The sequence below is a fragment of the Lutra lutra genome, chromosome 5, assembly GCF_902655055.1.
Source record: "Lutra lutra chromosome 5, mLutLut1.2, whole genome shotgun sequence".
Taxonomy (NCBI): domain Eukaryota; kingdom Metazoa; phylum Chordata; class Mammalia; order Carnivora; family Mustelidae; genus Lutra; species Lutra lutra.
Window position 1 is genome coordinate 60,508,177 of NC_062282.1, and position 14,251 is coordinate 60,522,427.

Consider the following 14,251-nt stretch of genomic DNA (forward strand, 5'->3'; position numbering starts at 1 on the left):
AATGTGGTATATCCATAGGATAGATTAGCATTCAGCAATAAAAATAAATGAAGTGCTGATACATGTGACGACACAGATGAACCTGGAAAACGTTATGTTTAATGAAAGAAGCCAGACATGAAAGGATTTATTTTATGCCTCCATTTCTATGAAATGTCAGATTGAGCAAATCCATAGAGACAGAAACGGGATTAGTGATCGCCAGGGGCTGAGGGGGAGGGAAGATTAGGGAACGACTGCTAAGTGGTGATGGTTGTATTACCTTTTGTGAATATACTAAAAACCATTAAATTCTAAATTCTCTAAAAAGTGAATGCTATGATATATGGATTATATCTAAATTTTTAAAAATTAGGAATGGGTGGCAGAGAAAACATTTTTTGAAGGATTAAGAACAGAGACTAGCAAGAGGCTTAGGTTTGACATGTCTGTGTGTTCTCAAATGTGTTAGAGGAACATTTCTGGAATTATTTTTTGAAAGTAATACCAATTCAACTATGTTGCCCTATATCTATTTCTTTTTGTATCTTGACTACTCTTTAGAAATTTCCTAAAATCAGGAATTTCTCACCTTCAAAATAACCCTTTCCATGTCCTTCGACCAGGTTTTCTGTTTCCCTGGCTTGTTGTTTTGTATGACCTTAAATGTGAGGAGGTATGATGTCTGGGCTTAGACAGACCAAAGCAGCAGGTGTTCAGAACCTGCAAGTCACAGGGGCATGAGGAGGCAGGACAGCCGGAGCGGCCAGGAGACCTGACCTATGCCATGTGTTTGGATAAGCAGGGTTACTACGGAAACAGGGGGGTTTGAGGTGTGATTGTAATGGTTTGGGAAAGCCTCTGAAGGACTTTGAGGAAAGGAGTGATAGAAGCCAACTTGTTTTGAAAAGATCCTCTGGTCTCTGTGTGGAGAGTTGACTTGATGGGCTCCACAATCTGGGGGGCTACTTCACTCCACCCTGGGAGCAGCTTGGTCTTCTGGACTCTGGGAGATAAAGTTTCCAAAAAGAAAATCTTATTCCCCCTATAGAATGTGAGCCGCATGAGGGGAAGGACTGCCATCTCCATAATCACCCGATGTGCCCCCATGACGACACAGAGAATGCCTGGCACAGAGAAGGAGTTCAACAAATATGCATTAATGCAACCTTAGCCAAAGACTGGTCATGGTGTGTAGAAAGAATCCTGAGCCTTCGTCAGAAGGCCTGAGTTCAAATCCCAGATCTACTGCATATACGACAAACTGAGTGACCTTTGGAAAAATACTTAACCCCTCCAAGCTTCATTCTCTTCATCTATAAATTAGGACTAATGATAGCTGCAAAGGTTTGAGAGATGAAAGGAGGGATGTATGGGAGAGTACCTGGCCCCTGATTAAGAAGGAAGTACTTGTTTTCTTCTTCCTGAAACTGAAACTACAAGCCCATTTGAAAGGAGCACTCTGGACAGCAGTAATGATGTTACCAAGGTAGAAGGGTAACATCGTCCTCGACTTAGTCTCAGCCCTCTGAAATCTCCAGTGGACATCTTGAGTTAAGGATGAAGTTTTTTTTTTTTTTTTTTTTAAAGGCTACAGCATTTTTTTTTTTAAAGATTTTTTTATTCATTTATTTGACAGAGAGAGATCACAAGCAGGCAGAGAGGCAGGCAGAGAGAGAGGAGGAAGCAGGCTCCCTGCTGAGCAGAGAGCCCGATGCGGGGCTCGATCCCAGGACCCTGAGATCTTGACCTGAGCCGAAGGCAGCGGCTTAACCCACTGAGCCACCCAGGCGCCCCAAGGATGAAGGTCTTAACGGCAGGTGACTTCTCTAGCTAGCGTTACCCTTCTCTTGTCAGTGTTGAGATGGGGCTGAAAGTGAATGAGCTTTGTCCAGCAAAGCTCTCTCCTATCTGTTCCTAGTAGGGCCTTGGCATCTTGTAATAACAGCCATGAGCACCCAAAGGGCCAGGTTGTGCTATTTGCTTTGGTACCATCTAAATCACTAGACTAATGAAAAGAACAATATGGCTAACAAGTGCTTTTGAGCCCTTACAGAGAATCGTGCCCTTTACACATACCATCTCATGCTATCTTTACCACAGCCCTCTGCAGTGGGTACAACCCCCGCTTTTGTAGAGGGGTTGGTTCACTGAGACCCCATCCCCCAGCTGCTGTAGGTTGTATCAATATCACCACCTCTGCATCTCATCTTTTGGAGCACTTGCCATGTGGCGAACTCTTTGTTGGCTCTATTTCACCACGAGCCAGTAGAGTGGTGTTTGGTATTAACCCTTGCATTAAGCACCAAGTGATCATGTAAGCGTTAAAATTACAGTAAGCCTACATAGAAACTAGGCCCTCAGAGGTTCTTGAACTCCAGTGAGCATCAAAATTCTCCAGAGCGGTTGTATACCCCCAGATTTCTGGGATCTGATTCAGTAGGTCTGGGGAGGGGCAGAGAATCTGCTTTACTAACAGGATCCCAGATGACGCTGAAGCCGCTGGTCTGGGGCCATGCTTAAAAACCATGGAACTCCCTCCCGATCCCATCTTGTTTCATTTATTCTTTTCCTACCCCCCAAGCCCCCCATGTTGCCTCTCAGCTTCCTTAATCTCACGAAACAAACTGAGGGTTGCCTGGGGGGAGGTGGGGTAGGGAGAGGGTGGTGGGGTTATGGACATTGGGGAGGGCATGTGCTATGGTGAGTGCTGTGGAGTGAGTAAATCTGGCGATTCACAGGCCTGTACCCCTGGGGCTAATAACACATTATATGTTAATAAAAAAAAAAGAAAGAAAGAAAAAAGAAACCACAGAACTGAGGGGAAGGAGAAGGCAAAATATTCTAAGACGGAATGAGTTGCAGGCTGGTCCCGTGAGCTGTTAGGTAGATTAAGGAGGACTTCCAGAGAGACTGAAAGTCCTTGAAATACATAAGCCTCATCAACCTCTCATTCTACCAGGGCACTTGGCTGGGGTGACTTGTTTGTCTTTCAAAACACAAAATGAAACAGTTTTCTCAAAGCAGCCCTAAAATCCCTGTCCTCGCCCTGTCATCAGAGAGGGGACGTGGTCAGCGCCTGGAGAAATGCAGCCATTGTCCTTGCTTTGGCCAGGATGTCCGTTTCAGAGTCAGCGCCAGCCTGAAAATTGCAGGGCACAGAATTAAGCTGGCTCCGCCACTGTCTTCTGCCATCTTCATAAATTATTCACATTGCCCAGCATTTAATCCGCTTTCCCACTGCAGACCCTCGCCATGACTGTTCTTTGCTCCTTCATTTACAGCTGTGGAACAACTATTTTCATCTGGCGGTGGCTTTCATCACTCAGGACTCTCTGCAGCTGGAGCAGTTCTCGCATGCCAAATACAACAAAATCCTGAATAAGTAGGTTGCCTGTTCGGGTCTCCCAAAGTGGGGGTTTCATGAGAATCTCTGAGACCGAGCCTGAAGCAGACATGTGTTGTTTCTCCTAGGTACGGGGACATGAGACGGCTCATCGGCTTCTCCATCCGTGACATGTGGTACAAACTGGGTGAGTAGCACACGCATCCAGACAGGCACATCTGCACACGCCAAGCTCCTTCTTGAAGACCATCTGTTTGTTAGAAGGCCACAGGGGCTTCAGCGGTGGGAGCTTGAAATAACAGTTGATCACGTGTGTGTCCCGGGTCCTTGATATGTGCCTGATGAGAGGGAGTGCCCGTCCCCACGTCCCATCCCTAAACAGCTAGGACTCTGCTTCTGCTTGGTGTCCCTGAGGGCTTAAGAAGTCAAATTGGAATTTATGGAAAGGAGGAAGGGCAGGGCTGCTGTGGGAGCTCATGTCCTCACACATCACATGCAAGTTTCCTGCTGATGGGTGGGCCACTCCACCTCCAGCTTCTTCAGTGATGTCTTCTACAAAACACCCTCCAGCCACACAGAGGAGAATTGGTTCTGTGGAAGATGAGGGTCTTTTGTGATGGGGTGTGAACTGGCAGGTGTCCCCAGATGCCAGCCCTGTCTGGGCTAGCTGCAGGAATCATGCACGAACTGTGCGGTACCTGTGGGAGGAAGGAAGAGGAGATGGGATCTGGGAGGCGTTGACTGAGCGTCTGAGTCAGCCCTGCACTAAGGAGGTCTTATTTTACCTTCACATCATCTCCTACTGAACGGAAAAACTCCGCCTCCTTTTACTGATCAGGAAACTCCTCGAGGGAAGTGACCTGCTTGAGATCGAGCAGGTGCAAAACCCAGAGCTTGGTTTGGATCCCTGGAGGACAGGGGCCACACAGCTTGCTCAAGGCCTGAATCCCCCTGCACACAAATGTGCTGAAAGGATGAATGGGTAACCGGACAGATTGCTGCAGAGTTACAAGTGAGACACAATGGGGTACTTTCATCTCCAGTTTGGGTGCCCTCCTTGACCTTCTGCTGCCAACTTGCTCTGCCCTGGGCTTGGACGGTGACCCTCTTCAGTGGAGCCACTTACAGGGACTGTGCCTGTTTTGGGGGTTCAAATTAAATGACCTCTCCTGACTTTGCTTCTCACTTTCTCAGCCTTCTTGGTATCTTTCAGTTCCCTTTGGGTTTCCTGGACAGCAGTTTCTTGTCCTTTCCAGCAAGGTCCATTTGCTGCAGGGGCAGCACAGGGGACAGACTATCCGTCTGGCCCTGCGCTCACTGGTAGCACCTGGAAGCACCAGACTCAGGTTAAAAGCACACACTGGTACCAGGAGGGCTACAGGTGGCTTTACAAAATCAAAGGGAGAGCCGGGCAACCAGGCCCACAACCGACTGCCACATACCTGCCGTGGGCCTTGCCCTGTCATTTACAAGCTATGAGGTCCGAAGCAAGGGGACCAAGTGACACTGGGCATAATCTGGAGAAATAACGCCCAGGGGGCTTATGAGTTTCGTAAGAGCAAAAACTGGGAGCGTGAAGCCAGGGAGGCCACGCCCAGGTCAGAATTGTTATCATTGTTTTCACCCTTGCCCCATCAGGGCTGAGTCTACTCTTCCTGTTCCGGCTCTTTAATAATCAACACCAGGCCTGTATCACTCGTGTGTGAAGGGCAGGAACCAGGCAGGTCATGTCAAAGAGGGGAGGGGCCAGGGCATGTTAAACCTGCAGACATACACAAAGCAGGGTACTGTCAACATTTGGAGTGGGATGATTCTTTGTTGTGGGGTGCCCTGTACCCTCCAGGCTATTTGATAGCATCCCTCACCTGTACCCACTGGAAGCCAACAGCATCCTCCCTAGCTGTGACAATGAAGAGAATCCCCAGGCACTGCCAAATGTCCCTGGAGACGGGGGAAAAGGATGTGCAAAACTACTCCTATTGGAAAACCACTTCTGTGAAGAAATACTGTCTCTGCTCTGTTTTTCTAGAAAAGCCTGCCTTTCTCAGTCTGCCTTTTAGGTCTCCACTTTGGATAAGGACAAAGATATGAAAAATATTTTATGTATCATTTACCATTACTCTTCAATAGGAAAAACAACAACAACAACAAAAAAAGCCTGGTGCGAGTGCAGGCCTAGCTGGTAGGTGGCACACGGCCTCGGGGTGATGAGTAAAGGAAGAAGTAGCTGGGCCTGGAGCAACAGGAAGCAAACATGCCCCAGCTGGAAGGGGCAGTCACTGTCCTGATCTGGTCGATTGCTCTCCTGTTAGAATGCAAGGCTGATGATGTGTCATCTTCCAGTTTTTCAAAAGAAGCTAGGAAACACAATTTTTAAATGTATTTCCAATTTCTGAATATTGACAACAACTGATTGGAAGTTTATGAAACATTAAATATGCCCAATGAAACGCGGGCCCAGATTCGGTTTGCGTAGGAGTTTGCACTCTTTGCTTTACGACAGCAAAGACGAGATACAGCTGGGGTGGGCTTTCTTTCCCACACCTACACCCTAGGCGTTGCCAGGATTGCAAAGCAGGGATCTGAGGTTTGTTTGTCTCTAGATCTTCCACACAGCCTGCTCTTTCCGGAACGTCCTTCGTTGCCGCTGTTTTGCACACAGAAGATTTTATTTAGATATAGATTATGTTTTGGCAAACGTTCCTGCACTCCCAATTATGCTGATGAATGAAAAGATGTTACCAAATATTCCACCTGCCTAGAATCACAGAACATCAGAGCTGGAAGGGCCCTTTAGAGATCATATTGTCCAGAATTTTTCAAATGTTTATTTTTAGTGGAGGGCCAATAAAAAAAGAATCTTGTGCTCAGTACTATAAATTGGTTGAAAGCTGAGCTATTCTAATTGAAGTGGGGTGAGGGGCCCAGAGCCCATTATAATGGGTCACCCCTGAGCACCCCATGTAGCCCCCTGAGGATTTTCTGGGGAGAAATCCTGAAGCACCTCAGAAAGGTCTAGTTCAACCCACCATTTTACAAGGGAGAAAACAGGGACACAGAGAATTGAAGATGGATATACAAGGCCATATACTGCTTAAGAAGCAGATTCAGGAGAAGGACCCTGGCCTGAGCATCTGTCCTAAAGCATCACAGAATCCTCCCTGTTTGCAAATACTTGTAAGATGAATGAATGCAATGAAAAGATGTATTTGTTAGGGTTTGGGGTTGCAAGAAAGACAAACTGACTATGCCTGCCTTAATCAGAGCAGGTACTTATCAGAAGGGCAAGAAGAACAAGGCTATGAAGGACAGGGCCAGAGCCACTCTAGAATCCAGGGCAGGTGGCATAACTTTGCCTTAAGCATGTTTCATTCCTGCATCATCCTGCTTAAATATTCAGTCTCCAGAGGACATCATCCTATTGACGTTCCTTGGATGACCACACCATTGATGGTCCCACTAAACCTATATCCACTGAAGAAGGTAGAGTTTCCCAAAGTAAGACATTTATGGAATTATAGAGAGGTCAAAGTCACAGATGTCTACTGCATGGAACAAGAAGTAAAGGATGGTTTTGCTAAGATGGCCACCCTCCTGACCCTTTGGCCTGGACTTCCAGAAAGAGGAAATTATATCAGCCTGAAGGGATTTTCCTGTTTCTAATTAGTTGCATAGCTGCCTTCTCCTTGCCTGTCTCCCTCAGGGATAAGAGAACAAGAGGAGGCAGAGTGAACGGATAATTCCCCATCCCTATGCCATATTCTGTTCTACAAGATCTTGACATTAGCATGCTTTCTCCTCGTTTGTTAATGAAGTTAACCTGCTAATCCAAACCAGGACCAAGCACTGTGTACATTAGAGACGAATGCAGTGGATAATGATAGGTTTCAAAGTACAATCCATGGAATATCCAAGACCAAGTGAAACTTAGAAGCCTTTATGGCAGACACAGCTGAGAGCCCACAAAACAGCCATTCTACCCTTCCTCCTGGTTAACTGAATCTGGGTTTATTTTTTTTTCCTGATCATAACTTGTTCAGTTAGCAATATTTTGTAGCAGGTGATGGCCATGTGACCCATCTCCGTCCAAAGAGAATCAGCAGAAACAAAGTTGTTAGGGCTTCAGGAAATCCTTTTTGTCCAATTAAAACCAAAGGGAAAGGGACAAGTGCAGTGAGCACAACACATGCTTTGCCCATAGTCCTTTCCCGCCCCCCTTCCTTTCTGGAAAACAATGAGATGCCTAGAGGTGCAATAGCCAGTTTGAAGCTATGAAGGTAAAAGTTGTACACCAAGGATGGAGGAGTGGCTCTGGACTGACCATCATTTGACTTCTTCTTAAGGCCGAAAGCTAAAGCAGAATTTATTCAGTTTAACCATGGTGATCAAATATATGTTACATCCCTAACTGATATATCATCTCATTCAACCCCCTCCCCATTTTATAGGTGAGCTCACTGAGGCCCAGAGAGGCATAAGGACATTCAAGGTCAACAACAAATCAGTGGCTCAGCTGAGGTGAAGGAACTTGTCTCTTGATCCCAAGTCCAATGTTCTTACTTTTTTTTTTTCAGAATATGCAAATTATTTTCAAAGAGTGTGAAATAGCAAACTGTTTTTCGAAGACTATGGATAATGAGTAAATCGTAATGCACGTTAACCTTTTAAATTTTGTTTTAATGCCCAAAGCAATCAGGGCATCATACCGTGATCATCAGTATCATCATCATCATCTTCTCATCAGGAAAGATTTGAGCAATCCTATGATTATAAGATAGCTAATTGCAAAGATAATCTCAGGCTTAAAGATTATTCAACATTCTTCAGAGAAAAGCCTAGACAAGTGTGTGTGTGTGTGTGTGTGTGTGTGTGTGTGTGTGAGGGGGGGGTACATGAGGGGAGGTCTTGATAGGGAGAAGGACCACATCTCGTTACCAGGACCAGGCCGCTAAAGGGTTAATGCCATTGTGTTTTTGGATCCTGGGACTATGCCAAATGGACTGTACTTTTCCTGATAGTGTAACATCATAACATTTGATTTCTGCTTGGAGTGAATCAATGCACATTTTGCCAAAATGACTGCACTTAACCATTCCACATTCACTTAGGTTAACGTCTGGCTGCTGTGTTAACAGTCTTTGTGGGAAAGAAAGACAAATTCTAGTGACTGGCATCCTGGCCTTGTATGTAAGGAGGTCACTCCTGGCAAAGATGTGAGAGTAACTGGGCCTTTACTTTTTCGAGCATCTACAGAGTACCCACCTCAGCACTAAGCTCCGGGGAAGGGTAAGAGAGTTGGGGAAGGATAAGGCATGGTCCCTGCCTTGCCAGGAAGAGCCGCCATCTAGTTCTAAGAGTAGATAGAACTAAGAGGTTAAAGAACAAACTTTGAGTGTGTTCTTTAACATGAAATATGTGGTGCAGACTCAAGAGTTCAGGCACATGAGAGGTCGATGAGGACAATACGGATGGCTCCACTGGGGTAAATGGCTTTTGAATGAGACCCCAGGCTGGCCCATATCCAGACTGAAAGAAAGAGGGGAAAGGACAGGTGTTCCAGGAGAGCAATCAGCCTGCACTCAGCATGGCTTCTTAGGATTGGGAAGAAGCCGCCCGTAAGAAATAGAAAATGGGATTACAGGGACATCCATCCATCCATTTGATCATTGATTCATTCAGTTAACAACAAATATTGAGCATTGTGGTAGGCCCAATCACATGTCCCCAAAGATGTCCATGTCCTAATCCCTAGAAACTGTGGATCTATTACCTACTAAGTGGCCTTTTCAGACCTGATTAAGAATCTTGAAGATGGTGAGACTATCGTGGACTATCCCGGTGGACCCACTGTACCTATAGGGTTCTTAGGAGTGAGTGCAAGGAGGCACGAGGGTCAGAGAGGGATTTGAAGAAAATGCACTGCTGGCTTTGAAGGTGAAGGAAGAGACCCGGAGCCAAGGTATGTAGGTGGCCTTCAGATGCGGCAAAAGGGAAGCACGTAGTTTCTTCCTGAGGCCTTCCAAAAGGAACTCACTGTGCTCACACCTTGGTCTGAGGTCAATGAAACCCATTTCAGACTTATAACCTCCAGGAGTGTAAGATAATAAATTTTGTGCTGCGTTACACCACTAAGTTTATGGTGATTTACAACAGCAATAACAAGAAACGAATACAAGCACCTTCTACATGACAGGCACTGTGCCTCAGGCCGGGGCTACTAACTGGAGAGCTGTTTCTCTATGGTCAAAGGGGAAATATCTGCAGAGCAGACGCTTGTGGCACCTGGAGGGTCTGCAAAGGACTTCTGCCTCCTGAGTGAGCCCAGGATGGCCTAGCTGAGCAAGAGTGGAGAACTTTACTCCAGAGCAGTACTGTCCTGTGGGACTGGAATGTGAGCCACCTGTCTAAATGCAAATGCTCTAATGTCCACAGTCTTTTGAAGGTAAAAAGAAATAGTGAGATTAATGTTATACTATGTTTTATTGAACCCCATTTTCCAAAATCTTACCATTTCAACATGTAATCAATACAAAACATTATTATTTTTTAAAGATTTTTTTTTTATTTGACAGAGAGAGAGAGAGAGAAAGCAGAGAGGGAGAAGAAGGCAGAGAGAGAGAAGAAGGCAGAGAGAGAGAGGGAGAATCAGGCTCCCCATAGGACAAAGAGACATGGGGCTTGATCCCAGGACCCCGTGATCATGACCCAAACCAAAGGCAAACACTTCACCAACAGAGCCACCCAGGCACCCAATACAAAATGTTATTGAGATGTTAGCTTTGTTTTTGATTTCCAGAACTCATTCTTTGAAATCTAGTGGGCTTTTAATAGTCACAGCATATCTCCACTTGGACTAACCTCTAGTGCTCCAAAGATACGTGTGGCCATACCTTCCATATTTAATAGAATGGCACTGAAGAATGAATAGGATTTCCTTGTGAGGGAGGTGGGGGTAGAGGTCAGTGTGGAAATGGGATCAAGGAGGTGGAGAGGAGAGCATGGTGGCTGGAGGAGGGCACGTATGCAGGCCCAAGGAGGAAGGGCAGGGTGTGGCTGAGGAGAAGAGGCAGGCCATGGAGGGAGGGCAGGCAGATAAGAGGAAGCGATGGGGTATGGAGTGGGAACATCAGACCAAATGGGTCTGCAGAACTGGTAACAGAAGCCACGGAAGGATTATAAATTGTGAACCAGCATGGTCAATTTAGGGCTTTTCAAACAACTTTGAGGACAGATTATAAAATATTTAGATAGGTTAGAGAAGGGTCAGAAAGTTCATGAGTGTTCATCATGGGAGAGAAGATAAATTTGTCCTGACCCTCTCCCCATGACTTTTCTTTCCACTGGAGGTGAACAAATAAACTGACAGGCCTAAAAAGTTCCAGGAAAAGCTCCAGGGAGCTCCATGAGTTGGAACATGTCTTTGCATGTTGCTTTTTCCAGAAGCCAGCGGAGGCTGAGCTGACAGGACTCACCATCATTCCCACAATCACCATCAGTACTTCCTGAGCCTTTCTCATGAGCCAGACCCTCTGCAGAGCCCTTTGTTTCTATTAACTCTTCTAAGCTTCTCAACAGTCCTACCAGGCAGGGATTGTTTTTATCTCCATTTTAGAGATGAGATGACAGAGGCTCAGGAAGTTAAATGACAAAGCCACGCAGCCATGGAGCGGCAGCCGGGGGACCCGATCCAGGCTGGGGGTTTCTGTGGTTCTCAAGGCCTGGAAGGGATCTGGATGAGGAGGAGCAAACAGACTGCCTGTCTCGGAGCAGTGCCAGAAGGGAGATTCTCCAAGCCTGAGTCAGAGCACCTGAGATCTGTGTTCTTTCTTCCCCTTTTGAGCTGAATGAGTGATCTTGCCGGTCAGCCCAGCCTTATTTCAGAGTCCCCAGAAGGACGCGGGACTCTGCAATCCAGGAGATCCCAACTCATCCTCATCCCTGTTCATTTCAGAGTCTGCGCCCACCTTTAGAGAGCCATATACTCTCGAAAGAGTGCCCCTCTGTCCCCAACAGCCTCACAGGGTCAGTGACATGTTCCACTCCTCTCAGCAGGCTAAAGGTGATGGTCTCCTTCCTTCCTCCTTCCCTCCCACCTCCCTTCCTCCCTCTTCCTTTTTTACCAGGTCCTCTTCTTAGTGCCCTCATACCCTTTGCGTTCAGGCTTACAGTCTCCTCCTGAGAGGTGTGACAGATGAGGCCAAGGTACATATTAGAAACCCAGGCCAGGGAACACACAGGACTCCTTTCCACCCACACACCAAAGCTCTTCTCTGAGCTCTCATTACCACCAGAGCCTTTCCCAGAGCCTATGTAATTTGGCATTTGGATTCATCCTGCTGGCTTATTGGCACTTTTTTAAAGGCCTTTTCTAATTGGTATCTGTTCTCAGTGAGATTTGGCCACCATTATACGAAAAAAGACCCTCTTACTGACTCCTTGCCTTGCCTTTTTTTGAATACAGCAGCGGGTGTGTCTCTTGAATGAGGATTTTTTTTTTCCCCCAAATGAGTTTGCATTTAGTTAGTTACAAATATGTTCTGCATGTGCACGGGCACACATGCCTATATATATAAAAACACACGCAAATGCACTTTCAGATTATTTGAACACAAAATCCAATAAGCTCAAATTCCATTTTTGATGTAAATGAATAAAATTTCTTCCTGGAGCATTGTAAGGGACATTCAGCTCACACTGTATTTAGAGATCAGCATCTTTCTCCATTTTCCCTATTCTTTCAAACATCTCTTCCACTGACTGCAAAGAATGCAGGTCAAAAGTATCTTAGGAAATCCCTGGTCTATAGCATGTCCGCCCTTTATTTTAAACCGTCTTAAATATATCCTTATCATAGCCAATGCCCTCCAGTATTCTAAAGGCCTTTGTTGCATAAGCAATTTCTCTGTTCCGTGGTGGCTTATCTGACAGTTTCCCATTTACTTTCTACTTATTATTGCACTTGACTTTGAATTTTAAAACCCCACTGTGGGTTTAAAGGATCTTGAAGGACGAAATCAAAACCCTAGATTAGCAATTACTATAAACCTGCTAGAAAGTACCTTTTTTTTTTTTTTTTTTTTTTTCTATTTGGGCCAAAGCGAAGGCTTGAAGCTCAAGTGTAATCCAAATGCATCACATAATGAAGCGGATATCCTGGAAAAGTGTCTTTATATTTCACTCAACTCTCTGCCTGACTTCACCACTTCATTCTCACTAACTGAAGATAGTCTGAGAATGATGCCTTTTTTTTTTTTAATCTGAATTCTGGGGAAATACTTGAACATTAAGCCTCATTTAGGCTAAATGAAAATTCATTTTCTTGCTGCCTTCCCTCTTGGCTCCTTTTCTGAGCCTTAATTGAAAGCAACAGCACCAGGCTGTATACCATGCCACCAGACCAGGAGCTCCTGCACCCCTAGGAGCTCTCTGCCCCAGGTTAAGATGCCCATGGTTTGTCCTGAAAATGGAGAAAAACCCATAGGGGCTTCTTGGGCTCTGAGACTCAGAAGAAAGAGGCAGCTGCTGATGGATCAGCCAGACATCAGCTTCGATGATAGGCTGTTGTGGATATGCTTGCCCTCACTCCCCGGGAAGTCCCTGCAGCTCCTAAACACCCTTCTTTGTGCCCCTTCTCTGCCATGTCTCCTGTGTGTCTTCTCAAGAGTCTGCTTAGCTCTGCTCAACAGGGCTGCCCTCAGTGGTCCATTTTGGTCAAACATCAGAAGAGCAATAGCTAATACTGTGTCAAGTATGCCATGTGGCCAGGACGGTCCCGGCTTGGGAAATAAAAATCTGCATATTCATCACAATGACCCATATCAAGTAAATACTATTATTTTCTCATGTTAAGATGAGGACACTGAGGCCCCAAGTGGTAAGATCAGCTTGTCCAGCATCACATAGCTAGTTGATAGTGGAGTCTGTCTACAAATTCAGGCCATCTAGCTCCAGGATCTGTGCCCTTAACCACTGGGCTACACTAGCTGTCCCCCTGGGTGCTGATTCTTCTAGGCTCTGTGCTAAGTAATGCATGGGTGTATTTTCACATGGTCTTCTAAACAAGTGGGTGTTTATCCTTATAAGGATCTTATCTTATCCTTATAAGACCCATATCCAAGTCATTTAGCTAGTGAGTGTAGGAGCTAGACAAATTTATTTCTTCATTCAACAGACATTTACTGAACATCTAAATGTCCTATACTCAGTGCCACAGATACAAAGGTGAGAACAGACATTGCCTCACACTCTCGTGACATGGGGCAGGCAGACATTTATCGTATCTTTCCACAAATGAAGCCATCATTGCAAAGTTGGCTGAGAAGACACAACACAGGAAGCCAGTGTAGGGGTTCTAACCTCACTAGCATTGGGAGGCATGTGCTGCAGGCTGTTCTCAACAGATCCCCTGGGACACATCCAGGGGAATCCAGGTGACAGTGAAGGTATTGGGGCACAGATAGGCAAAACAAACAAACAAACAATGATTGTCAACAAAGGACCAGTGTGTGCATAGGCCTGGCAGTGGAGGACACAAAGTGAGTCTGCAACACTGGAAGCAGGCCAGCAGAGCCAGGGGAGGTTTGTGGGAATGCCTTGTCATCGACTCATCATTCCATTGGCCACACTACTCCCTCAAGGGGAGGGATTCCACTGACCCTGCTATCATAGCAGATTCTTAGCAGCAAATTTTGCTTTTCTTATTTCATGAGACAGTTGCAAAAAGCATGCTCTCCAGTCTCAGAAACATGGTTTGTGATGCGGACAGGCATGATTTCAAATATCCCTGTGATTTGTCACCCCTAACATATTCCATCAGAGCTCCATTTGCCAAGAAGATCATGCAGGTGAAAACCCTTGTAAATAGTGATGTGCTTTACACATACCCGTGTTATTATCCTTAACAACAGCTCGTTCCAGATGATGCAT

General features: G+C 45.8%; 1 protein-coding gene across 1 annotated transcript in view; it reads left to right on the plus strand.

Moving 5' to 3' along the window:
• Positions 1-14,251, plus strand: part of DOCK2 (dedicator of cytokinesis 2) — a 411,678-nt gene that overhangs the window by 338,396 nt on the left and 59,031 nt on the right. Inside the window, exons 31-32 of the mRNA XM_047729407.1 lie at positions 3,264-3,364; positions 3,454-3,512. Of these exons, the coding sequence (XP_047585363.1) occupies positions 3,264-3,364; positions 3,454-3,512 (160 nt within the window). The remainder of the gene's footprint in view (positions 1-3,263; positions 3,365-3,453; positions 3,513-14,251) is intronic.